Source organism: Rhinatrema bivittatum, chromosome 1 (genome assembly GCF_901001135.1).
Source record: "Rhinatrema bivittatum chromosome 1, aRhiBiv1.1, whole genome shotgun sequence".
In the NCBI taxonomy this organism is placed as follows: Eukaryota; Metazoa; Chordata; class Amphibia; order Gymnophiona; family Rhinatrematidae; genus Rhinatrema; species Rhinatrema bivittatum.
Genome location: NC_042615.1, coordinates 343,183,637 through 343,210,523, shown reverse-complemented (window position 1 = coordinate 343,210,523; position 26,887 = coordinate 343,183,637). Strand labels below are relative to the sequence as shown.

Here is a 26,887-nt window from a genome sequence, read left to right as displayed (position 1 = left end):
GTTAGTTGTTTATTTACAATTCTTTCCATGATATTTGACCTACAAATTCCTATTCGTCCACACATATCCACAAGACCGACCAGAGAAGCCTACAAAGGATGCCTCCTTATTCCACCTACTAAAACCACTAATCACAGTACCTTAAGACACCGAGCCTTCTCCACAGCAGGCCCACAGTTATGGAACGACATCCCACCAGATCTCAGAAACGAGCCATGCCTCCTAACCTTTAGGAAAAGACTTAAGACATGGCTGTTTAGGCAAGCGTTCCCGAGCTCCACTTAATATGCCATACCATTAAAGACTCCTCTCAGCAGCTGTATATTTCGGACTGTGTATATATACTGTACTATTGTTTATAATTAACCTCATCTTTTCTCTTTACTTCCTCCTCCCAGTTTATTAGCCCCTGTTAATTGTACTGCATCTCTTCATCACGTTTATTTATGTTATTGGTTGTATTCTTCACTCCCCTGTTTTCATGTAAAACCGACATGATGTGAACGCTTTCATGAATGCCGGTATAAAAAAACCTTAAATAAATAAATATTTGCGATGAGGGGCAGATTTGCTATTGGGCGAAAATTGGCCGGGTTATCTGGAGAGAGATTTGGTTTTTTTAGGAGTGGTTTTATGATTGCCATTTTGAGAGGGTCAGGAACCAGTCCTTGAGATAAGGAGCAGTTGATGATTTGGGGCGATAGGTTTGGAGATGGTTTTAGAGCAGGTGAAAGAGGAGGTTAGTTGGGATGGTGTCCTGAGGATGGGAAGCAGGTTTAAGTTTTTTTTAGGATGTTTTCGATCTCTAAAGATGAGGTCAGCTCAAATTCCCCAAGGCTTGTCTTTTGTAGCGGAATGGCAGCTAAGGGTATTGAAGGCATAGTATCTTGTTTTCCTTGGCCTGAGTTAATAGGTTCGGGATCTTGTTCTTGAAGTAGGGGTAGCAAGTTCCTCTGCTTTACTTGCAGCTTTATCATCTGGTATAGACATCATGGGGGGTTTTGGTGAGGGACAAAACTAAGGAAAAAAGTGCCTTGGGGTCAAAGAGGAAGTGGTGGATTTTTTGTGAGTAAAAGTCTTTTTGCTTGGAGGATGGAGATTCTGTATTGGTGCATCATGGACTTAAATGCTGTGAGGTTGGTAGTTGATGGGTTTTTGCGCCAAAGCTGTTCTTTTTTTCTGAATTCCTGTTTTGTGGATTTTACTTTTGGAGTGTACCATGGTTTTTTGTTGTCTTTGTTTGCTTGAGAGACTTTGGTGATAGTTGGGCAGGTAGTATCGGCCACTTTTTTGGTGATGTTGGTCCAGGAAGCTACGGCTGAGTCCGCGTCCGTGAGGTCCAAGTGGTTAAGTTCTACAGATGTGTAGGTTTTATTGGGTGGGGAGTGCTTGAGGTATGAATGAGTGTGTTTGTAATGGGATATTTTAAGATGTTGATGTTGAACTGTTAACTATTTGGTGCTATGTTGCACATGTATCGTATTGATGGTGTACCAATATATGTATTTGTGAGGTTGTATTTGTGCTATTAATTAATATATTATGCACTTTTCTAAATGTATTATTGAAAAATGATATAAGCTGTTACTAATGAGATATATTAAAGTTTTCATATTAATGATATAAGATCCCTATAGATTTGTGTGTTTGGTAAAAGATTAGGGGATCTGTGCTCTCTCTTCTTGTGATTACCATATCTGTCCACTATCAGACAGAATGTTGAACTCGATGGTCCTTGGTCTGACCCAGCATGGCACTTCTTATTGTTCTTAAAACCCTATGAATATATAACTATTGTATTGTATAACACATGGCTTGCTTATCAATTTTTTATCCTCTGTAAGATCTGGTAAAGACCTATTCTTGCTTTCCTTTTACAATTTATGACAGCTGGGCTATAAATCATCTTTATAATGTGATCTCTGCAGATCACATACATTGGTTCCCAGACAAACCCTGTGGAGGAGGAATTGTACATTTTTTCTCTAATTTATGATACACATTGTAAGTATGATTGCTGCTCAAGAGGTTGTCACCACTTGAGTCCTTAATGCCATTCCTCCTCATTTATGGGAAACTGTTGTTTCCCACTAACCATTCTCTATTTTTATACAGTCTTGTTGAATTAATGTGCACCATTCATATCTCTCTGCTTCTAGATTGATCAGCTCCCAGGCAGCGGGGACAAAAAACCTCAGGCAGATCGAAGTCAGGCTATTCGAGAGAGGCTGAGAGGAAAAGGCCTTCCCACAGGTAAAACCACTATAATTAGAAGGGTGTTACAGGCAGATCTCCAAGTCTTTACATGTCAGACAGTCACTCTGGAACTATGTGCTTATTATGTGTGTTTTATGCAATACTGTAATAAGCAATAATTAAAAATGTAAAGAAAAAAGTAGATTGTTAGTACAAGTAGTAGGGCAAATGTCTAGATAATCTTCAGGCTCTTGATGTTTGCTATTAAGATCTAATTCAGCAGTTGGCTTGAGAAGCTACTATTCCCATTGACGATGTAGAGAAACTAGATATTTTGTTAGTATTGCCACGGGTGATGAGGAATTCACAAATACAGCTGAACGTGTTTCATCTGTTGTCTAAAAGGAGCTCTAGTCAAGGGCACCATATAAATCGATAAATGAAATAAATCAAAATTAAGAGGGCATAACAACACAATTTAAAGAATTGATAATTAATCTTAAATGGTCTCACACAAAAGACAATCAATTATGCTCCATAATTTTCTAAAGTGAGACATTTTTCATTTTTTTTTCTTTTAGTTGCTAGTTCATCTTAATTATTGTCAAGTTGAAGGCTGGTTTTTTTACCCCTAACTTTTTATTTTAAATGTCATCTTGAAAAGTGTATTTATGCCAACTCTGTATGCCTCTTCAGTGTGTTATAGAATTATGATGCAAAGCCATGAATAACAGTGCTGAATGTGTACTGAGTTCTAAGATTGCACTGAGTATAGTATAGCATATTTCTTTTTATACTAGCTGAAATCCATTGAAATCCCCTGCAGACCCCTGTTCCCAAACCACCTCAGCCTTCCCTTCCCCGTTTCTCTCTGCCCAACTCCAGCATACTCTGATCCCCCCTCCCTAGCCTGACACCAGCATTCCTTTCCCCCCTACCCAGCTTACCAGTCCAGCCATAGCACACTCTGATCCCCCTCCTGAGCTCAGTCCCAGCAACCTTGATTCCTCTGTCCTAGCCTGATCCCAGTTCTCCCTTTCATTCACCCTTCTCAGCCTGTCCTCAGTACATTCTGAAACTCTACCTAGCATGACTTAGTATTCCCTTCCTCCTCCCAGTCCAACCCTAGTTACTCCATTCCCCCTCCCCAGTGTGACTCCAGCACTCCCTTTTACCCTCCTACTCCTCAGTCTGACCTGAGCCCCCCCTCCCATACCCACACCTAAGACTCTGCTAACTACAGGACACTCTTCCCCCACCTTCCCAGCTCCACCCCAGCACACTATAACTCCACCTCCCAAGTGCAACCTGGGTACTCCTTTCCCCATCCCTCCTCACTGGCCGAACCCCAGCACATCCTGATCCTTGCCCCAGGCAATTGTAGCACTTCCTTCTCTGCTTCTCAGCCCAGCTCCAGCAAACTGCTGACAGCTGCTCCCTAACCCAAAACCAGCACACTCTGAACCCTCCACTCTGCAACCCAGACTCAACATATACTGGACATGCAAGGTCATCTCCAGCATGCCCTGACCCCTCCAGCACTGTCCGATCACCAACCCTTCCCCATATTGATCGTAGCAATCTTTTCCCTCTCTCTCCCTCCCCTGCCTAACCCCAACACATTCGGACTCCTCCTCAGCACACCCTATTCCCTGCCCCAACCCAATCCCCTGTTCAGCACAGTCCCAGCACCTGACCACTTTCTCTAACTTGACTCCAGCACACTTTTGACTCCCTCCCCATCTTGTCCTGCCAGTCCTCCTGAATCTTTCCTTCCACCTTGTGCCAAAGCCCCTCTTCTGTGACCAGGGGACAGAAACTGCCTCCCGTTGACAGAATGTGTTAGCGTCGGCTGCGGCCGACCACGACTGAGGCCAGGCCAACGGGCGCAGCAAACTTAACTCACCCGGATCGCCGGGTATGGTCGAGGGTGCCTGCATGGGCAGGCAGCCCTTCTTCTTCCCCCTCCCAGCCACTGCCATCGCTGAATTCGGCAGCGTGGCTCCGCGGCGATCCGGCTCCTCCCCCTCTGCTCTTTAGAGCCGCGTGCGCGGCTGAGGGATATTCTTAAAGGAGCCATGACAGGAAGTGTCATGGCTCCCCCTGAAACTCCTCCCCTGGCTTCCTGTACTTAAGGCAAGGGCTGAGCATTCAGTCCTTGCCTTGGTATTGAGGTTCCTGCCTGAGTGTGTTTCTGGCTCCTGGTTCTTGGTTCTTGGTCCCGCTCTTTTCCCCTGCTCCGTGGATTGATTCTTGGCTTCTGACCTCTGGACTGGTGGACGTGTCTTCTCCTGGCTTGATCCTGGTATGGCGTTGGACCCTTCTCCTGGCTTGATCCCGGAACGGCGTTGGACCCTTCTCCTGGCTTGACCCTTCTCCTGCTTTGACCCTGGACTGGATGGACGCCGCTGGTATATTGATTCTCGGACCGGCTTTGGACTCTTCTTAGACTCCGTCCTCAGACTGTTTCGACCTGCTGGAGGCGCAAGCCATCTGGAACCCACGACCTGCAGGAGGCGCCTGCATCCAGACCTTCTACAGTCTTCAGAGGAGTCACCTAAGTCCCAGCGGCCGGACCCCTACGGGCTCCTGGGGGTTTTGAGTGCTTCCAGGGTGAAGTCTTCTAGCAAGTCTCTTCAGTCCAAGCGACCTCGCCCTTCGATGGTAGCCATCTACCTCGAAATAAGGGTCCACTTCCATAACAGAGTGCGCTTCGGGCCAGCAAATCGATGGACCTGAAGGAATGGTGGGAGCATATTGATGGTACTCCTGCTGTAAAGAGGGACCAGAGAACAATGGGAGCCTGTGTTCATGTTTCTGCTGCTGTTACTGTGGCCACATAAGGTAGAGAGTGGCTTGTGGGGTGTGCATGCATGCCTCACCAACTACCAGCTGTAGGAAGCAGCACTCAGGGGTAGTTACGAGTGGTCAGTGGCTGGTGGGTTAATGTCCGTATAGAGAGATCTTCTGGATCCGTTTAGGTTAACCAACTATATTCAAGATACAGCTCTGATCTGATCATCTAGCCTCCGCTCCCACTATCGCCTCCCCTCAGACCTTAGATTCCATTGCCTAATAACTTAATAAATGGTGACAGATGTAGACTAATTGTCCCATCCAGTCTGCCCCAATATTTGAGATTCTTTCTCTCTGATTATTTACCACTTTGGGTAAATGAGAATACATTCCGTTGCCCAAACCAAAGCAAGCTCCCAATTCTATGCTCTACAAACTGCCCCAAGCATGCTCCTTTGACATTTCTTCTTCTTGTTACCCCCCCCCCCCCCCACCACCACCAATGTCTAGCCACCACATTCTGTTTTAAGCATTTCCAAGTTTTATCCTGAGCTTGGTTGCCACTGCCTTCACCAGTAAGCCATGTCAGGCATTAATCACCCTTCCAGAAATAATATCTTCTTATGTTTCCTCTACACAAGGCTATGTGCAATGTCACATCATGAAAGCCTATCCCTAAATTTCTCTCTGGGAAGACTTCATCCTCTCCCACGCCACCAATGTTCTATCCAACATTAGAAAATTTCCATCATGTCCTCCCTATTCCTTCCCTTTTCCAGTCAGCATTTCCTAAGCTTCCCACCTTACCTACCTCCTATTTCATTCCCATATCTCCATATCCAGTCCTTAGATCTGATCCCTTAACCAGTCTCCCTCCGCCTCAGCTTTCTTTAGATTCAGTTCTCCTCCCACCTATCCCCAATTCAATTTTTTTCCCCAATACCTCAGATTTGATCCCCTCCCCCAATTTAATTTTCTATCCCCAATTTCCCCCATTCCTTTGGCCGCAGCAGCAGGAAGGGATCCAGGCAGAGGCTCTTCAACCCTAGGGCTGTATGTAGAGGGAGAGCGTTAGCCCTCGCAATCCACAGGGGCTAAAGAAATATTAGATGGTCAGTGGCAATGGCTTCTTATCCCTGCAGGCTGCATCAGACAGTCGTAAATGTTCACTCCATCTGCTATCCCTCCTCAGCGCATCCCTTCCTTTCCAACACATAGGGTCCCTCAACCAGTAGGAGCCCAAGAATTGGTGAAGAATTTCTTTGCCTCTTTGATCCCAGGAGACCAGAGAGAGAAAATAGAGCCTGCCTTGTCTAGAACAGAGGAACGTTTCCCGCATGATGGCGACTCTGAGAATCCTTGGGAGAGCCATACCTTTCCACTGCTCACAGTGGGAATAAGTCCGCTTCCTGACTTGATCATTTCCCCTCCTCCGAGGAAGATACCCCAGAAGTTGAAGAGGAAAGGAATGGGATCAGCTCACTTGTAGTTCCTACTGGTTCTGCCTCCTTCAAACCATTGGAGAATCACCTCTTTGGTGTCTTTCGTCTTTATTAGGGTTCTGACTGAGTGTCCAACTGCGGTTAGGTGAGGAGGACTACCCTACCGGATTTGCCACTGCCTACATCTCTTCTGGAAGATTTCAGTTATTTGCACTTTCCTGATAAACTGGTGAAGACAGCAGTAACTTTAAAAGAAGCGTGAATGTCCATTGCATGTCTGTACCCATATGGTAAAATGTTTTGTGCACACATATTGTTTAAATTGTTCCTACCGTGCACATGTGTGTTTCTAATTTTAAGCGGCTACTCGAGCAAACATAGTTCGTGTATCTTCCTTAGGATTTGTCGGTTTTAACGCGTGCATGCAATCGGATTTTAAAACATGCTAACGTGAAGGACATTCCCAGTTTTACCAATTAGTCCACTAGTTTGCTCAGTCTGTCTCGAAGTCTTCCAGACCCTTCTGGTTCTTCATCCTGCCCTCACCCTGTTGTTTTAGGCCTAAAAATATTTCCGTACACTTCATTAGGAGCAGCAGTAAATATACATGGCTAACAAACTGCTGTGTGCTTCGGCCACCAAATTAAAAATATGGATTTATGCATATAACTTTTGGGCCCAACCCAGAATGCCCCCGATACCCCTATCTCTGCCCCTTTTTCTTTTACTCATGCACTCACATATAGACACAGAATTTGCAGCTTATAAAATAAGCGTGGCTTCGCACCGACCAGATGCACATGTATGTGGGCCTTATTAACATGAGCATGCTTTTAAAAACTCAGCCCATTGTCTAGTAATCTGAGAAATGAGCAGCACCCGAGAATAGATGTTTTGGATTGTTGCAGTTTCTGTGCTACCCCTGTTGAATCCATGTCTATTCCAATGCATGGCCTCCTGAAAGAGCTTCAAAATCAGGATGTGACAGACTCCCATGTCATGTCTTCCAGTAGCCTGAAAAATGGACTTGTTCAGAGTTCAGGCCACTCCAGATTTTGGTGTAGGCCAGCTACTCCACCCACTTAGCGAGGGTGGAGTTAATGTAGAAGCAGGTAAAACCTTATTAGAGCAGTCCAGCATCCCTCCTGAGAAGAATCTAAAGGCATCCAATGCCTTTGGAAAGAAGGTCTTCCAGGGCTCTATGCTGAGCCTCAGGATTATGGTGCACCAGCTGTTTATGGTGCAGTATTTGCATGAATGCATGCTGTAGCTAAAATCTCTGGTGAACGTGGAAGACCCATATCAGGCAAAGTTTTGGCTTACCCTAGAGCAGTGGTTCTCAACCTTTTTTCGGCCGGAACACACCTGACAGATGGTTCTGACATGCGTTGCACTGAACATGTGACAGTCACGGGGCTACATGTAAATATACATTCTGCATCCTCAGGACCCCCCCCCCCCCCCCCCCCCGACCTCCAACAATGGGTTGCAGAGCAGAACTAGGGCATTACCCATACAACTCGCCAAACAAAAATAGATATTCTGGTTCTGATGACATCTCAGTAAAAGCAAAACAAACTTTCTTTACTGGCAGGCATAATACCCCTCCTTATGAAAAGACAGTAATTTACCACTACAAATATTTAACCAGGCCCTAAACACTAATACAGCTCCTATTAGGAAAACAGAGCAAGCCAAGCTACTATAGATAGATACCCACTCAGAAATAATTGTAAAGCTATACTAATAAATGTTATAAAACAGCTGATGAACAGAATAACACCCAACAATTAAAAACTCATAAAAATTATTAAAAATTGTCCAAATATCAATAAAATATTTCAAAACAGCAGACACATCACATAATACCCAATAATTAAAATGGCAGTCAATCAAGAAAAATAAACTTAAAAAGCTACCTTTACTTACCCTCTCCAGCAACTCTCCTACTCCTTTCCCCTGCAGTCCAATGCACACACCAGAAACAGCAGTGGCTGCTGAAGCTCTGTCCTCACAGTCCTTTTCCTTAGGGCCCACTATGACGCCTAGATATCTTTCTTGGGTAGTACCACCTAATATGGAACCTAACATTGTGTAACTATAGCCTGGGTTATTTTTCCCTATATGCATCACCTTGCACTTGTCCACATTAAATTTCATCTGCCATTTTGATGCCCAATTTTCCAGCCTCACAATGTCTTCCTGCAATTTATCACAATCTGCTTGTGATTTAACTACTCTGAACAATTTTGTATCATCTGCAAATTTGATTACCTCACTCGTATTCTTTTCCAGATCATTTATAAATATATTGAAAAGTAAGGGTCCCAATACAGATCCCTGAGGCACTCCACTGCCCACTCTCTTCCACTGAGAAAATTGTCCATTTAATCCTACTCTCTGTTTCCTGACTTTTAGCCAGTTTGCAATCCACGAAAGGACATCGCCACCTATCCCATGACTTTTTATTTTTCCTAGAAGCCTCTCATGAGGAACTTTGTCAAACGCCTTCTAAAAATCCAAGAACACTACATCTACTGGTTCACCTTTATCCACATGTTTATTAACTCCTTCAAAAAAGTGAAGCAGATTTGTGAGGCAAGACTTGCCTTGGGTAAAGCCATGCTGACTTTGTTCCATTAAACCATGTATTTCTATATGTTCTGTGATTTTGATGTTTAGAACACTTCTCCAACTTTGATAATGACTAATAGGTAGCAGGAATATCTAATAGAGGCCCTATTCCTGACCTCTTATGCATACATATATTAAAAACATACAAGGGCTTTACACAATAATACTTTGATTAGTGTCTTATGCTTTTGTTTTCCATATATGTCACACATAGTCACTGCCTCTGGTATCCTGCAATGTTGTGGCAAAAGCTGCAAATTCTGACCCCTGCCGTAAGTTCTTCTGTTCTTGTGGAACAGGAGTTAGCTTCAGTAGGAGGGAGCCGGGTTGCAGGATATGTGAGGATAGCAGGCATGCATAGGATCTCCTTCTTCCCACCCACACTCTGATCCTTCTTCCTCCTCCTGTTTCCACCCAACCACTGATATCCTCCCTCCCTCCTGCTATCCTCTTGCCCCCTCCCTCCCTCCCTCCCTCCACTGCTGGCTGATCCTTCCTCTCACTGCATCACCTGCTGGTCAGATTTCCCTACTACACCCTTGCTCTGCCTGGGATCCTACAGATCACCTGCTCTTTCCCTCGGACTAAAACCAGTATTTCTTAACCAATGTGCCTTCAGGACTGATCAGGTGTGCCCAGAAAAAATCACTACCACCTGATGCTCAGACCCAGACCAGCACCTGGGCTCTGGTCTCAAAGTAACAAGAGTCACCAGCAATAGCTCTTAAACATGTAGGAGCTCCTTTCTGAGAACATGTGCAATCATGCATGCCTCTCCTTCCTAGTACACATGAGCCCTGGAGGTGGTAATCTTTTGGCAGCTGGGTCCCGCTTTGCCTGACACCGCAGTGCACACAGCATCATCCTTGTGTTAACTTTCCTCAAATTCCTTCTTTGAGTCCTTCCAGCTTGTATCTTATCCACAAGCTGAGTAAGACAGAGCATGCACTGAGCACTGGATGTGACTCGTTCTGAGTGTTGGAAGCAACAGCCATAGTAACTAACCAAGCTACTGCTTGCATCACACTGATTCTCCCTTCTCCGGCAGTTGTATAGGGAGAGAAGAGGCCCATTGTGATGAATTCATATATGTCTCTGCTCCCTCTAACCCTTTGTTTTAAAATTTGGAAGAGTGATAGGGCTTTCAACTGCTTCTCTAGCTCTTCTTTTAGCAGTATGATTCTTCTCCATGTCTGTACTGCCTGCTTAATGGAGGCTGGTATGCCACACAACATTTTTGTTAATGTAGCTATGCCTTGGGCTTGAAAAGGTTGGGAATCATTGGGACTAGGCTTGTAGTTTGAGCTACACAGAACTCAGTAGATATGTATGGTGTCCCACATGGGACAAACTGTGAGTCTGACCAGGTTGGCAGGAAGAGCAGATGCAGTATGAAGTGTGGTTTTCGTACTCCTGCCAGCAGCGGGAAGGAGGATCAGCCAGGGGAGGGGAGAACAGGGGAGAAGAGGGAGACAATGGGAGGAATTTTTAGGGGAGAGAGAGAAAAGATCGGGGAGGGAAAAGGAGAGAGGGATATGAGGAGGAAAGAAAGTGGAAGGGGAGATCCAAGATGGGGGAAGGGGAGTTTTAGTAATGAGAGTTAGTGAAGGGGAAAGTAGAGAGGAGAAAGGGGGAAAGGGACTGTTTGGGAGGATGGTGAGATTTGCAAGGTGAGGCTGGGACAAACAGGAGAGAAGATGAAAGTTTTGTGGGGTGAGACTGGGAGAAACAGGGGAGAGGATAGGAGGGCTATAAAGGGGTTGGGTGGTGGAGAGGAGAGACAGAGGGATAAGAGGAACATTTTTAGTTGGGATAAACCAAACAGAGAGGGTAGGAATAGTCCTCATAAGAAGTGAAAAAAGAATAATAGAGAGATGAAGGCTGACAAGAGAAATCACCTTAAAAGGGAAAAAGCTGTAGTGATACATGTGGTATAAGAAGTAATAACAGAAAGAAAAAGAAAAAACAATGAAATGAAATAGATTTTAAAAAGCGGTAAAAACTGAAGTGAAGACAGAAATGAAAGAAAACCAAAAAGATGAACAACATAATTATGCAGCCAACCAAAAAAAGATTGGTCAAACTATCAATTTGTTATTGCATTTGGCATTACTAGGGTTTGTTTTTTTTGTGTGTCATGTTTCATACCATCTGGTCTAGCTTCAGATGTCTGGACTATACTGGCCTGTTTTCTATGCTGCTTGTACAGTTTCACAGAACTTGCTATGGATTCCTGCATCTTGACTATCGTGTAGAACGCGTTTCTATTTAATCAGGAGAAATTTTTGTTTGATTGGTTGTTTTGTGGTGTTTCACTGACTTTTCTGCATGATATATATTCTTACCGTTACAGGAAGAAGCACAGCTCTCGATGCATTAGACATACACAAACCTCTGGTGTCTCGTCAGTCTTTCCTGAACCGAGGGCTCAGTAAATCAATGGGATTTCTTGCCATGAGTGGAGTGGAAGGTGGGGAGGATTCTTCTCACTGTATTTCCTCTGATTACAACTCGGAACAAGAGGACATAGTGGATGCATACTGTCCTTATAAGTTCCGAGCGAACTATTTGGAAAGTAAAAGCAACCGCAGTGGAGACAGCGCACCCAAGAAGAGGATTTGGGCTTCCTCTGCAGACTTGCTAAGTGTGTCGGACAAAGCAACCAACAGAGATTTTCTTGCTGGGGACCCTCACAGGCATGCCTATCACCCGGAGTCAGTATCTGTGCGGACCTCAGCTTTGCCCAGGAACAAGGAAGCCAGGTACTCGGACGGGAGTATGGCGCTGGATGCCTTTGGCCCACATAAACTGGATCGGATGAGACAAATGCCAGATTTGGCCTCTTCTTCAGCAATATCCAGTGCCTTGGACAGGATCAGAGAGAGACAGAAGAAGCTGCAGGTGCTGAGAGAGGCAATGAATGTGGACGGTATGTGCTTCTTATTCCAGTTTCAGTGCTGTGACCTGTCCAACACTCCTGTTCCTTTAAGTCCGTAGAAACATTGGCTTCGTAATTACAGTTCCCAAAAATAGTTGGTAACATGAAAATGAGCTTTTTGAAAGCAACTCAGTTGGTATAAAGTAACCTACAATTTAAGAGGATAATGTTCAGTAACTCGTGTTGGGCTAAAGTCTGCAGATAAAAAATATCTGCAGACTTTAGCTCGAATTTTCAGTGTACTTATTCTCATAAGTCCTCTTTGAAAATTCATGGGAAGTGCTGGGTGTATCCATGGGGGGGACATAGGAGTAGAAGTTACTACTGCTCGGGAGCAGCTGTAACCTACTCTGCATGCTTTTATTTATTTTATTTAATTACTTTGGTTTTCAAAAATGGAAAGTATACATATAAATCACGATGTCACCACAACCCTGCCCCCTCCCAAATGCGTTTTACATACCTGCCGGGGCTGTTTTCAAAGAAACATTTACACGCATAAAACCAGGTTTAGAGTGTGTAAGTGCCTTTGAAAATTACCCCCTAAAGCTGATAAATAGGGCCACCAGTTCCTGTATTCTTCACTGTGCCTCAGTGCCTCAAGTCTCCTCCCTCCAATATAGACCATGACACGTTTCTACATATCTGACAATAAACGATCAAGTGTGATGATGAATACATAATAATGGATAACAAACAAAGGGCCAGATTCGTTAAGGCTTTTCTCCCATTTTGTGTCTATGAGAAAAAACCTTAGTGAATCAGGTACAAAGTTGGGAAGAATAATTTCAAATCAAGTTTGATATTACTCAGAACTTTATGTCATGTCTGTTCACTACTTTAATTAAGGACACGAGCAGATCATAGCATCTGCCATACCCTGCTTTTACATGTCAAATCTGTCTGTTAATTCCCCCTTAGGCTCATGCATCACCAGTAATAGTATTTCCTAATTTTTATTCATAACTTTGTTGAAAACACATCTATTTAAGGCAGCGTAGGAACATGGGATCTGTCATATGTCTAGTCAGAAGGAGCTTCTCCCAAAGGTCACAGTCTACAGAGTGGGAAACATTAAGACTAATTAATTATTCTCGTTCCCCTCATGTTGGACAAGGTGCATGATTTCTGTTCTCATCTCCAGTTTCTACCTCAGGGATGGGCTTCATGGTGTCCAGGCGCAAAAATCAATTGTGTATATGTGTTAATGTGTATTTTTTCTGAAAAGGAGGTCTCTGGCTTCCATCGGATTCTCTAAAGAGTCTACGACTCAAAAAAGTTTAAGAACCACTGTCCTACCTCTTTTCTTGTTTAATTCAACTCTTATCTGTCCAGGTTTTTGTTGTTTTAGTTTGGTCGGGAATTTTGTATTTATTTTCCTTTGTTTGTCAACTTCTCCTCTAGCGCTTCTTTAATATTAACTACTTGAGTCGCAATTTTTTTCATCTTCTTTTCAACCCTTTTTCTTTTTCTGTCACAGAGTATCCACCTTTTTTTGGAGTCCAGCTTCTTTTTGAGCCTCCTGTATGGAACAGTGTCAAAGGCCTCACTGAAATCTTAAGTACACCACATCCAGAACTTTCTCCTGATCTAATTGCATGGTCACCCAGTTAATACATTGAATATATTTGTTTTAAAATGACGTTCCTTTTGTAAACCAATGTTGTGTTGGATCCTGTAATCTGTTGGATTCAGGATGCTCCACTGCTATTTCCAGTAGTGACTGCCTTTGGTCACCATGAGCAGGGCAGCATACTTCCAAAAATGTAAGCCAGGACAGTTTACAAACAGTAGGGAGAACTTCTGAAGCTTTGTGGCGTAAACAGTCAATATATTCACTGAATTCCACAACCTCTTTAGTACGTGTAGTTCTTTTCAAAAACACTCAAACTTCTGGAGCTCTTATAGGCAATACAACAGTTGCAGAGGAAGCTTAGGCCAACAAGAAATGATTAATTGATTCAATAAACCTATTTTGTGGGCTCCCTAACCTAGAGCTCAGTTTGCCCAAATTTGATTTGGCCTCATGGAGGGAAATAGTTGTTTTGTAAAGGAAGATAATGATTAGAGATTTGTTACTGAAAAAAACGATCTTTATCATTGCTTGAAAATAAGTTTCAAAATGTGAGTGAGGAGGAGCCACCATAGATGCTGTTTTCATACCGTCCCCCTGCCCACAGACCTGTCTACAAAAATCTATTACCCACGTGAAGCGTGCATTTTGTTCATGTCAAGGAAGAGATTTTGACTCAAACATATTTACACCAACTAAAGCATGACTGTAATATGGACCACAGGGTTGCCACAGCTTTGCAGCTCCCGTTTTTTCCTCTTTCTCCACATAGTTCATGATGCCAGGCGTGTGATTCTGCATATTGGGAAAAATAATAATAAATCATATTGGGGTTGATTTTCAAAATGTCTCATGTGCCTAAAACCCTGTTTTGTGCACATAAATCATGCACTGAAAATCAACTGGTGCTGGTAAATGTATACATGAAACCTGAGTTTTATACATATTTGTCCTTGCACTCACAAGAAGCATTCCAGTGGGTGGATTTATGACAGGGAAAGGATTTAAATGCATACTTTTGAATTTTTGAAAATATGCACATAAATATACAACAGAAAGTAGCACTTGCTCTGAGCAAGGTGTAACTTTCTTCATATATGTCCATATGTACATCAATCACCCTGCAAATTTTCAAAGCAGAGTTATACATATAAATCCTTTTTGAAAATTTAGGCTAATGTCTGTGAAGACAATTTTCTCAGCCATTTACATGGGTAAATTGGGTCTGTCTGAAAATTATCCTCTGCTGTCTGGCTAATTGAATTCTTTGTCTGTCTTTACTGAAGTGGATGACAGGGTCATTCATACCCACAATAGAAACATTTTTTGATGGTGATTACTCTGAGCGACTAGATGGAATCACAGTGAAACTGGAGGACATCATTCAGATTTACAGATTAAATAATAACAAATCACCAGGTCCAGATGGTATTTATCCTAGAGTTCTGCAGGAATTTAAAAATGACATTTCAGACCTGTTTCTGGTGATTTATAACCTATCATTTAAAACTGCCATGATACCAGAAGACGGAAGAGTGGCCAATGTGACACCAGTTTTTAAAAAGAATTCACTCAGTGATTTGAGAAACTATAGAATGGTAACACAGACTTTGGGGAAGAAGTGAAGAAGACAGGAGGAGACAAAAAAAATGGAAAGGAGACCCTGGACAATGAATTATGAGAAAGCAGAGGAAAACTGGAGAGAGATTGGGACCAATGTGATTAGAAAATTTTAAATGCCCAGACAACAAAGATAGAAAAAAACATTTTATTATTCAATTTAGTGATTAGAATATGTCAATTTTGAGGAAATGTGAATCTCTGATATCTTTATATTTGCTCCATATAGGAGGAAATGCTTTGATTCAAAGTTACCAGTGCTACACTATATGCAGTCTTGCCTCTTTTTCAATGCAAACTGCAATACTAACCCATGAAACACTGAAATTAAGCAGGTCTGCCTTTAAAGTGGTCCACCCAGATCCGCCCTTGGCTACGCCTCTGTAATGATGGACCTGACAGTGCCCCCACAGATATTCTAACACATTGAAATTTTACTATAGCCATTTCCTAAGCTGTACCTTTGAATAAAGTTTTCCACAAGTTCTTTTGGCAGCTCCTTGTTCAGCAAAATGTTTTGACCTTTGCTTCAAATTCACCTCATACAACAGAAACAGTTTAATTCTTCATCCAGGAGTATATGAATAAGCTCAAGTACTATGTCTGGACTCTGGATTTCAAAGAGCAATGGTATAGCAGTGTTTCTCTCTCCTTTGCAGAAGTGACCAGTGAGCGAGTCAGGGAGGAAATCCAGGGCTTTTTTCTTGTGTTTCTGCTGTCTTAAGACAAGGGTAGCACAGCTTCCACTTTGTCCAATCAAAGTGGAAGCTGTGTTCCTCTGAATAGTGGCAAAGCCCAGGATTTACATGTAAACAGGCAGTGCTCAATAGCCTAGCTGAGTGGCAGTTGGATTTCAAAGGGCAATGGTACAGCTGAGTGTGTTTCTCTCTCTCTCTTGAAGAAGTAACCACTGAGAGAAACAGGGAAGAAATCCGGCTTTTTTCTCATGTTCCTGCTGTCTGGATAGAAAAAGGGAACAAAAACTAGACCGATGCCTTGGAAGGATTTAGATTAGATTATCTAATAAAATCCTTCCAAGGCATCGGTCTAGTTTTGTTCCCTTCACTCCTTGGCTTATCTAGACCGTCTACCGTCCTGTTTCTTGGGTCCTTCCCTATTATGGATAGAAAAAGGGGACACTTTTACTTTCATTCATGTCTGCCCACCTGGCTACCCAATTCATCCTCCCCTTGACTCAAAGGCCATGAAGGAGTTGCTGTCATCTTCAAACACTCACTGGCCCTGGAGCTAGTGGCTACTAAACAGATAGGAAAAACTGACTACCTAATAACAAAGCTCCAAAGAATGAGGGACCTAAAATTGTCCTTATCTACCACCCACTGGATAGCGATCCTGACTCCTACCTTAAGCTATCTGAATTCCTATGTGACATCTCTACTAGGGATGTGCATCAGGTGCCCGATCGTTTGCGCTTTCGGGTTCATGTGGTCACAGGAAAATCTCGTTTTCCCGCGGATTGGCATTTTTTTTTTTTTTAGTAAAAAATCGTTTTTCGGCTTAGTGCGCGCTAACGGGAGTTAGCGCCCACTAACAAAAAATAACAAAAATAAATGTTTTTTTGTTAGTGTGCGCTATTGGGAGTTAGCATGCACTAATCCGAAAATGATTTTCACGAAAATTTTGTGGGAAAAGTGTTCGTTTCACTTTTTAACCGATATATAACGAATTAAGACATATATATATTTCAATTCGTTATAAAAACGATTCACATCCCTAATCTCTACTATTACCCACAACTGTGGATCCCTAAAAGGCTAGAGGATGGGAATAAATAAAAAAGCTTAATCGGCATGGAGCGGCAGTTACTACCCTTAATAGAAACATGGGGGTAACCTGCACAGAGCAGCAGTTACTACCCTTAAGAGAAACATGGGGGTAACCTGCACAGAGCAGCAGTTACTACCCTTAAGAGAAACATGGGGGTAACCTGCACGGAGCAGCAGTTACTACCCTTAAGAGAAACATGGGGGTGACCTCACAGAGCGGCAGTTACTACCCTTAATAGAAACATGGGGGTATCCTGCACGGAGCAGCAGTTACTACCCTTAAGAGAAACATGGGGGTAACCTGCACGGAGCGGCAGTTACTACCTTGGGAAGCTCGCTGGGCAGAATAGATGGATCATTTTAGTCTTTTTCTGCCATCATTACTATGTTACTATGATTCTGGGAGATTTCAACTATCACATCCCCAGCTTCCAGTAGAAAATGGACAACCTTGGCCTCACCCAACCAATCAAGGTCCCTACACTCAGACATGGTCACACTCTCGACCTAATTTTCCAATCTGCCAGCACCGACTCAGACTATATATCAGTGGTCAAAATTTCCTGGTGGGACCATAAACTTGTCCAGGCCGCTATCCTATTCCCAAATCAAATCCTCAGTGCCCCTATGTCAAGTCTCCCACCAGGAACCTATTCTGTGTTACAAGTGAAATACAAGTGAAATTTCTACTATGTTCTCTCACCCTAGCTTGATGAACTCTATAACAGGGTGAGAGAACACGGTACAAAATGTCATCTTTTTGAGACTTTCCTCACTCCAAATGATGTCAAATCTTCACCGAGGTGTACTGTGCTGTTCGTACGTCTCACTCTACATGCGAAACTGGCCCCTAAACCCTATACCACCACTAACACCTCACCTCGACCTATCAGGTCGTGTACACAGTGAGGCCATCCCCAGAGGCTCTCTCTCTCTCTTACTCACTCCACTACACTCCTCTCCCTCCTCTCTTCCCCAAGCCCAGAAATGGCCAGAATGCAATTCCAAAAATTTATTGCGAATTGCGTTATGGCCATTTCGCCCATATCGCATAGCTTAACACTACGGAAAAAGGTGTAGTTATTTCCAGCATTAAAACAGTGCAATAGCATGCATTATGCTATCGCATGGTGCGATATGGCCCCTAATTTTACTAATTCCTACCCATTACTCCTCCCCAATCCCATCCACCCCAAAAATTTGCATTCGCACTATGCGGTTCAGCGTTTTTCGCATGCAATAATACATTATCACATGAGAAAACGCCATAATGCACTTTCATGCATGACCCCCTTACATTGCCTAGAGGAGTACAATATCCTACATCAGTACCAATCCAGGTTCAGGAAAAGTCATGGAACATGCATATCCAGCATAGTTCTCTGCTTCAACGGCAGGGGAGAAAAAACATACTTCACACATCCAGCAGAGCTCTCCGCTTCAACGGCAGGGGAGAAGAAAAAAAGGGTTCGCACTCACAAAGCGGGGAGTAGCTGGCTTGTTACGGCGGTTACTACCCCAAACCAAATGTGCCTGATACTTCACTTTCGATGCATATCCAGCATAGCTCTCTGCTTCAACAGCAGGGAGAAGAAAAACAACCAATAAGGGCTGTATAACATAGTCTGGGAAAAAACAAATGAGCATGGGTGTAGCTTGCTTATTGCGGCGGTTACTACCCCTACTACCCCTAACTAATCAAGCTAGATATTTCACTTGGATGCAGCTCCATCACTGCTCTCTACATTAATGGTGGGGGAGGAAGGGAAATAGAACCAAGAGCTAAGAGAAATAGATAAGTATGAGAGAAAAAATGTGTGAAGCTTGCTGGGCAGACTGGATGGGCCATTTGGTCTTCTTCTGCCGTCATTTCTATGTTTCTATGTTTCTATGTCAAGCAGTATCCACCTCCATGACTTCTTCATTGTCCTATTTGATCTATTGGCCACCTTCGATATGGTTGATCATCATTTTATTTATTATTTACTTTTTAAAAAAACCTTATATTCTGCACATGTCCAATTGTTCAAGGCAGATAACAAGTAAGACACTCATAAAATGATAAAATTAATACAATCTGAACATAAAAATATAGAAACTAAAAATTTAAACAAATATAACATAGAAACATAGAAATGACAGCAGAAAAGGACCAAATAGTCCATCCAGTCTCACCAGCAAGCTTATGGTAGCATTTGCTGCACCATACAGGTCACCCCCATACTTTGTTGCCCAGACCATCAAAGTCAGGGCCCTTGTCTGTTGCTGTCTGAGTCCAGTTCTCCATTACCTCTTGCTATTAAAGCAGAGAATAACTTTAAATTTTTCTTTTTAAAGCTACTCGTTTGAACTGAGTGTGGATTCAATCCCATGTCCTCTTAGAATATATTACACAGCACCAGATATCTGTACCACTTACTCTCTTATAACCTATTAACATAATACATTGTATTAAATAAAACATTAAAATGTATTTATAAACATAAAATGATCAATATGCCTTCAGAGACTGCTGAATATACAGAAAACTTAAAACATCGCTACCACATAATATTTTCTGCACAAATGGTGTGCATATTGTCAAATACTTTTCCAAAGTAAAGCGTCTTTACTGCTTTCTTAAAACTATCAACACAAGTTAATGATCTAATAGCATCAGGGAGATCATTCCACAAATGGGGACCGATGACTGAAAAAGCTTGCTCACATGCTTCAAATAGCCGGGACTGTTCTAAAAGATGGGACTTCCAATACATTTCAGTTAGCTGAGCACAATATACCGAGTGGCACATACAATTTTAAAATAGCATGGACCCATGGGGAAGCATTAGAATATAATAACTTAAAACTAATAAAACTATTTTAAATTGAATGTGCCATGATATTGGAAGCCAATGATGTGATTAGAGAAAGAGGGAAATATGTTCACACAGACCCTTCCCAGTTAAAAGTCTTGCTATGGAATTCTGAATCAATTGAAGAGCCCTTAATGAATTGGTAGATAGCCCAATTAATAGAGAGTTACAATAGTCTAGTCTGTTAAGAATTTAGAGCTTGAAGCGCAGTCCTGAATTCGTAGGCAGGCAATAACGGCTTTAGAAGTCTCAACATTTTTAATTTAGCAAAACAAGATTTGACCAAAGAGCTAATATAGGGTTTCATGGTTTGCTCCTGGTCTAGAAGCACCCCAAGGTTCAGAACAATTGAAGACACGCTGATGGAGAAATTTTCATCTGATCCAGTGATTCAAGATCATAGGCATCGATAGCAATATCGTAAAGTGGTTTCAATCATTCCTTGCTAACAGAATGCAATCGGTTTCATGGGCGAACAAGCCATCCTGCTCTAGAGAACTCACTTGTGCATTACTTTTCAACATCTACATACATCCTATCAGTGACTTCATACAGTCCTCCAATATCGAGTGCCACCTATTTGCAGATGACATACAACTCTGGCATCAACATAGGATCTGACCAAAGTTCATCCATTACCAATCTCAATAACTGTCTTACAGAGGTAGTCCAATGGCTTAGTAAACACAAACTCAGACTAAATCCATCTAAATCGTAGCTTCTCTGTTGCAGTCGTCAAATTCACCCCTTAAAATCATTTCCTTCACTAGCAGGTACTGTCTTATATGCTAAGGATTTGGTACGAAGCCTAAGGGGTTCAAAATGACCAAACTCTTACAGTGGAACCCCACATTTTGAAAATGGTAAAGTCCTCCTCCATGTATCTGCGTCAGATCTGCCAACTTCATAATTTCCTTGATAAAGAAAATCTTGCCATTGTAATCTATGCATTAATCACCAGCGGAATCAATCACTTCAGTTTCTTGTTCAATGGCATCCCACAATACAGTTTGCAGCACCTCCACCTCCTACAAAATACTGCTGTGAGAATGTTGGTAAATGCAAAAAGCAATTGATCATATCAAGTCTATTCTACATCATCTTCACTGGCTCTCAGTAAAAAGCAGAATAAAATATAAAACTTTCTGCTTGTCTACAAATGCTTGACTAAACAGGCTACTGAATACCTCTCTCTAATTCTCTCCCCTTCTATGCCCTCAAAGAAACTCTGGGCCACTGAAATAGCTCTTCATTCCTCTCCTCCCTTGACCACTGTCAGATTGTCCTGCATGAGACTCCGTGCTTTCAGCTGTCACTCTCCAGAAATTTGGAACAAAGTACCACAACTCTGTGCCTGGAGCCATGCACTTAAGTTCAGGAATAAAGCCAAGGCATGACTTTTCAGCCAGGCCTTCCCTTAAGATCCACATCTCTGACCCAACGTCCTGAGCTCTCTATGAAGGACTGTTATGCACAGTAGAGACAAACTGGATTTCCTTTATTAGGTCCCAGTGCTTCATTCATTTATTGCAAATTCTGATTTGATTGTAAGCTGTTCTAATGCCCCTCTTTCTTTAAATGTATTGTAATGCAGCTTGAGACCAACTTTGGGGAAAAGGCGGAATATCAAATCTTCATAAATAACTAATAAATAAGAGTTGTCTGTGCCGTAGAAGACTCTGGGTCTAGCAACATCCCTTCTTGTCGCTGCTGTTCAATCACCCTGCAGCTGCTACTGCTTCTGCTTCTTTTTCAGTGCGGGCCATGATACTGACCCACGGAAAGGCCCGACCGTAAAGTGGGCGGGTTATGGCCCGTCCAGGCCCTCGCGTGGCTATGCAGCTGCAGTGATGGACCTGACAGTGCTCCCACGGATATTCTAACACACTGACATTTTTTTTCAGAGCCGTCTCCCAGTCTGTGCTTTTGAATAACATTTTCTCCAAGTTCTTTTGGTATCTCCTTGTTTAGCAAGATGTTTTGACCTTTGCTTCATATTTACCTCATGCAACAGAAACAGCTTGATTCTTCACCCAGGGGTATATGAATCAGCTCAAGTACTATGACTGGGCACGGGAGGGCTCTAGTTAACTTTAAGACAGTATTTTTGAACCAGAGCTAATTTGGGTTTGCAATGACAAAGAGTGTGAAGACTTATGTAATCAAGACCTTTTTTTTTATTCTTAATTTTTTGGGGGCATTTTTCTATAATTGTTCTTTCATGATGAAAGTGTAGAGTACGTTGTGTAGATCGGTGAGACAAGCTCCCACTTTAATGCATTTTGATTTGTATTTTTTAGTCAGCAGAATGTGAAGATTGCACGAGGGTGTGAAGACTTTCAAGGCACTGTATACAGCCTGAACCATGTGGTTTTAATCATAGGATGCAATTATTTTTATTCACCACTCCCTGCATAACTTTTGGCTGTACAGTTTCAGGTCCCAAAATCCTGGCTAACATAAGCCCTTGATCTGAGATCTTTAGTATAGTTTAGCTTTCTGGCAAGGACAGAAAATTCAGTTTCCAAATCAAGTCTGCCCTCTTAGAAAGGGGCACATAGAAACCCAAGCGTAATAAGCCCATGTGGGAAGATCCCTTTGAATGTGATGGTGTGAGAGAAGTAGAATTTAGACCGTAGAGGTATCTAACACAGAAAGGAAATGCACATGTGCCAGTAATACAGAGAAATGAAACGGTTCACGCGCAGGCCACTACTTGCAGGAAACATAAATAAAGTTTCGCCCTTCTGAGCCCTTGCTGCTGCATGATGTGCCCATTAGGCTTGCACAGCAATAAAAACAAGAACTGGCTGTGTCTCACTGATGAGCAAGAGCTGATCATCTGAAGAATATTAAGTGTGCCACCCCCACGGAAAACTTTCAGAATGATTCAAATGCATGAAATTGCTGCTGTCCTCCAAAAAGATATGAGAAAGATGCACTTGCCTCCCTACCCAGAGGTAACTGAGTGGAAAAATCACCCTTAGAAATGATGGTCAGCAATGACTCATTAGTTTAGCCTACTTTCCGAAGGGAAAAAAAGGCTCACGAGATCGCTGTGCCCGTGTTTGGTGTCCTGTCTGCACCAGATTTTCAGGACATGTTAAGGGAACATAAGGCCATTGCCGGGGGGGGGGGGATTTCTTTTTCAGATCAGTGCAGATTTGCAGACCACAAAGCAGGCTCCTTTCGCGCTGGGAAGAACTTCTCATTTGGCATTCTCCTTTGCATCATTTACTGTTTTAAAAATGTTAACTGGATCAGCAAGCAACAGTGAAACGTTTGAACTGTGGTGCCTTGACGAGGCTGTAAGGTGCCTGTGGCAGAAGAACTTTAGTCACCACGGAAAGTCCAGCTCACACAAGTAAACAACGTACTCTCTCGGGGCATACATACAATTCAACAATTGTAGCACCTGGTGAAATATTTTAAGACGCGTGAACCCCTTTATTACTTAGAGCCACATCCTCACTATCAAAGTGATGCCACAGCTAGGGCCACCAAATCTGGCAAATAGTGCAGGGATGGGTCACAGTGGCAGGAGCCAAAGGAGTGAGGAGGAGGAATCTTTCTCTCCCTCTCCAACACCTTTTTTCCATCCTGCTGGCCTTCAGTGGGAGGACAGCAGTGTCGCCAGGGCTGGTGCAAGGGTATCAGGTGCCCTAGGTGAATCTGCATTGTGCCCGCCCTTTCCTCCCCTTGGTCCAGGCCCCAGCCCCGGCCCCATTCACTCAGACAGGCCCCCTCTATTTCACTCTGAGAAAAACAACAACAAACACACACAACACAAACAGAAGAAAAAAACAACAAAACAAAATACAATGAAATGACAAAAAACACAAAAACACAGAAATAACATAACACATACAAAAAACAAAAACAAAGACAACATAACATACACACACCAAACACACATACATTAACAACACACACAAACAACACCAACATACACAAATACAAATACATAAACACACATACATACATAACACACACACATACACATACATACACACACACACACACATACATACATATACACACACACACACATATACATACACACATACATACATACACACACACACACATATACATACATACATACACACACATACATATACATACATAATTACACACACATACATACACACACATACATACAACACACATACATACACATATACATACACATATACATACACACACACACACACACCAGAGAGAGAGACAGAACCTCGTTATAGGGCTCAGTCTGATGCTCTATTGTAAGGGGGCACTTTGATTCGGGGTGAGTTTTCGGGAGGTGGGTTGGGGTTAGGGGGGTGGTGTTACAGAAACGTTCAGAGGTATTCTTTGTAAAATTGACATCATTAAAGAATTTTAGACCTTATAAACAATGAAAATTCTAACAAGAGGACTTGATTTGTACACTGCAGTCTGCTAGCTGCATTGTTCAAATCAACTGCTTTTCATCTCTCTTTCTCTCTCTCTCTGCAAAGCTGCAGAGTACGCGCATGGAGAGTATTTTATAACCTACGAGTATACTTTATAAAATAGCACTTATCTTTGTATGCAGAGAGATACGCATGTTTATGGGCGCACGCGCAGCCCTTTTAAAATCTACCCATTAGGTTCCTTGTCTCATTCACACACGCCTCCTTACACAGGCTCCCTCCTTCTCTCTAACACCTTTGCTCTCTTGTACACACTCAGTCCCTCTCACTCATACACACACATCAACAGAGGTGCACTCATGGTTCGCTGAGTCTCGGCCGTGAGCAGGATGGGCGCTGCTCGCAGCCTGCTGAGTGTCTGCCACTCGTGGCCTACCGAGTCTCTACTCCTCTCGGCCACGAGCCGGAGAGCCTCCACTCGTGGCCCCATATGTTTGCTCTTTGCTGCTCCCTAATGGCTGGCACCCTAGGTGACCACCTAGTTTGCCTATTAGAATGCACTGGGCCTGGATGTCGCATGCCATATTCTCATCTTCTGCTTCCTGGGACCAGTCTGGTGCTTTGACCCATGCAGAACACTGTATATTTCATTTAATAATTTATAAATCGCCTTTACAGATATCTTGTCCGGGTGATGTACAGCAATGTTACTCTTTACAGTCTGGGTAGGCTGTGGCACTGGGCCTCAAGAGGAGGAGGGAGTTGTGTTACAGGCCTAAATGCCAAGATGTGCTAAGGGTGGTATGACATGAGGAAATATTTCCAAAAAAATGTAATTTACAAACAATTCATATCAGCAGTAAAAAAAAATAAAAAAAATCAATAAAAACACTCCATAAATCAGACGTACACATATTTGCAAAAATCTCCAATAATTAATAAAAAAAATGACATTACAAACTGTATTTTCATAACCATTGTAAGTTATAACACTTTATCCTCATATTTCTCTCTCCTTCCCTGATCATTTCCTCCTTTCCTCACTCTCTCCCTGCCCTTAGATTCTTTCCCCCAGATCTTTCCTCCCTCTCCTCTCCCTCTTCATCCCCCAATCCTTTATTCCCTCTTTTTCCTTCTCATCCTGAATTCTCACTCTCTCCCTCTTCTTCCCCTTCCCGATCTTTTCTCCTCCCTGTCTCCGAGATTGTAACTCTTTTTCATCATACTGCTCTCTTAAATTTCTGTTCCTACATAAGAACATAAGATATGCCATACTGGGTCAGACCAAGGGCCCATCAAGCCCAGTATCCTGTTTACAACAAAGGCCAATCCAAGTCACAAGTACCTGGAAAGTACCCAACATTAGATAGATAACAAGCTACTATTGCTAATTAATTACCGTCATAGCAGTTTATGGATTTATCCTCTAGGAACTTATCTAAACCTTTTTTAAACCCAGTTACACTAACTGCTGTAACCACATCCTCTGGCAATGAATTCCAGAGCATAAGTATGTGCTGAGTGAAAAAGAATTTTCTTCGATTTGTTTTAAATGAGCTACCTGCTAACTTCATGGAGAACCCCCTGGTCCTATTATCTGAGAGAGTAAATAACCAATTTACATTAACTTGTTCAAGTTTTAATGATTTTGTAGACCTCTATCATATCTCCCCTCAGTCGTCTCTTCTTCAAACTAAACAGCCCTAACTGCTTTAGCCTTTCCTCAAAGGGGAGCCGTTCCATCCCCTTTATCATTTTGGTCTTCCTTCTCAGTACTTTCTCTAGTGCAACTATATCTTTTTTGAGATGCTGTGACCAGAATTGTACACAGTATTCAAGGTGCGGTCTCACCATGGAGCGATACAGAGGCATTATGACATCCCCCATTTTATTTTCCATTCCCTTCTTAATAATTCCTAACATTCTGTTTGCTTTTTTGATCGTCACAGCACACTGAGCCGACGATTTCAATGTATTATCCACTATGACGCCTAGATCTTTCCTCCATCTCAAAAACACAGAAAAGAACAACATAAATTATCCAGACACAGTTTTTTTTATGTGAAGTAAAATTTACATTATGGTACTATTTAAAACCAGGCAAGTGTATAAAATGTGCCACTGAATCTAGCCCCCGAGTTGCTGCAGGAAAGTAGAGGCTGCGGTCAGTTTGGAGAAGAGTGATCTGCTGCTGAATTCCGATGCATAACTGAATGCTTTTACAGCTTGATTTTCAGATGGGGTCTTGTTAAGATCAGCTTGCTTGTCTTGGCAATTGAAATACTTTTTTGTAGTGATGCAGAGTGCCAGGTGAAAAGAAAGTTGAAAGTAAACCAGAAAGGAAGGAAGGAAAATATTGGATAAATTACATTGTGTCTGACCTAAGACTGAACATTAAAGCAGACAAAAATGTTATTTGGAAAATTTTCACTTAGTTCAAAGGAAATGAGGCATTTAGAAATAGCAGCGTACTTAAAAAAAGAAAACAAAGAGAAAGCCTAAAAGAAACTCCTACTCTATTGTTTACTACATTTTGGTTTGTCTTATTCTTTTGGAAGAATGGGGAGAGGAGGGAAGATGGAGCTTGAATGCTATGATTTGTAAGTAGTGGTAAAGGAGTCAGCATATAATAGCATGCTGTTTAATGAAATT

The 26,887-nt window shown here is 42.5% G+C and overlaps 1 protein-coding gene across 1 annotated transcript in view; it reads left to right on the top strand.

Annotated features, from left to right (window-relative positions):
* Positions 1-26,887, top strand: part of PTPN13 (protein tyrosine phosphatase non-receptor type 13) — a 659,094-nt gene that overhangs the window by 226,056 nt on the left and 406,151 nt on the right. The window contains 2 exon segments of the mRNA XM_029599218.1: positions 2,160-2,253; positions 11,422-11,997. Of these exon segments, the coding sequence (XP_029455078.1) occupies positions 2,160-2,253; positions 11,422-11,997 (670 nt within the window).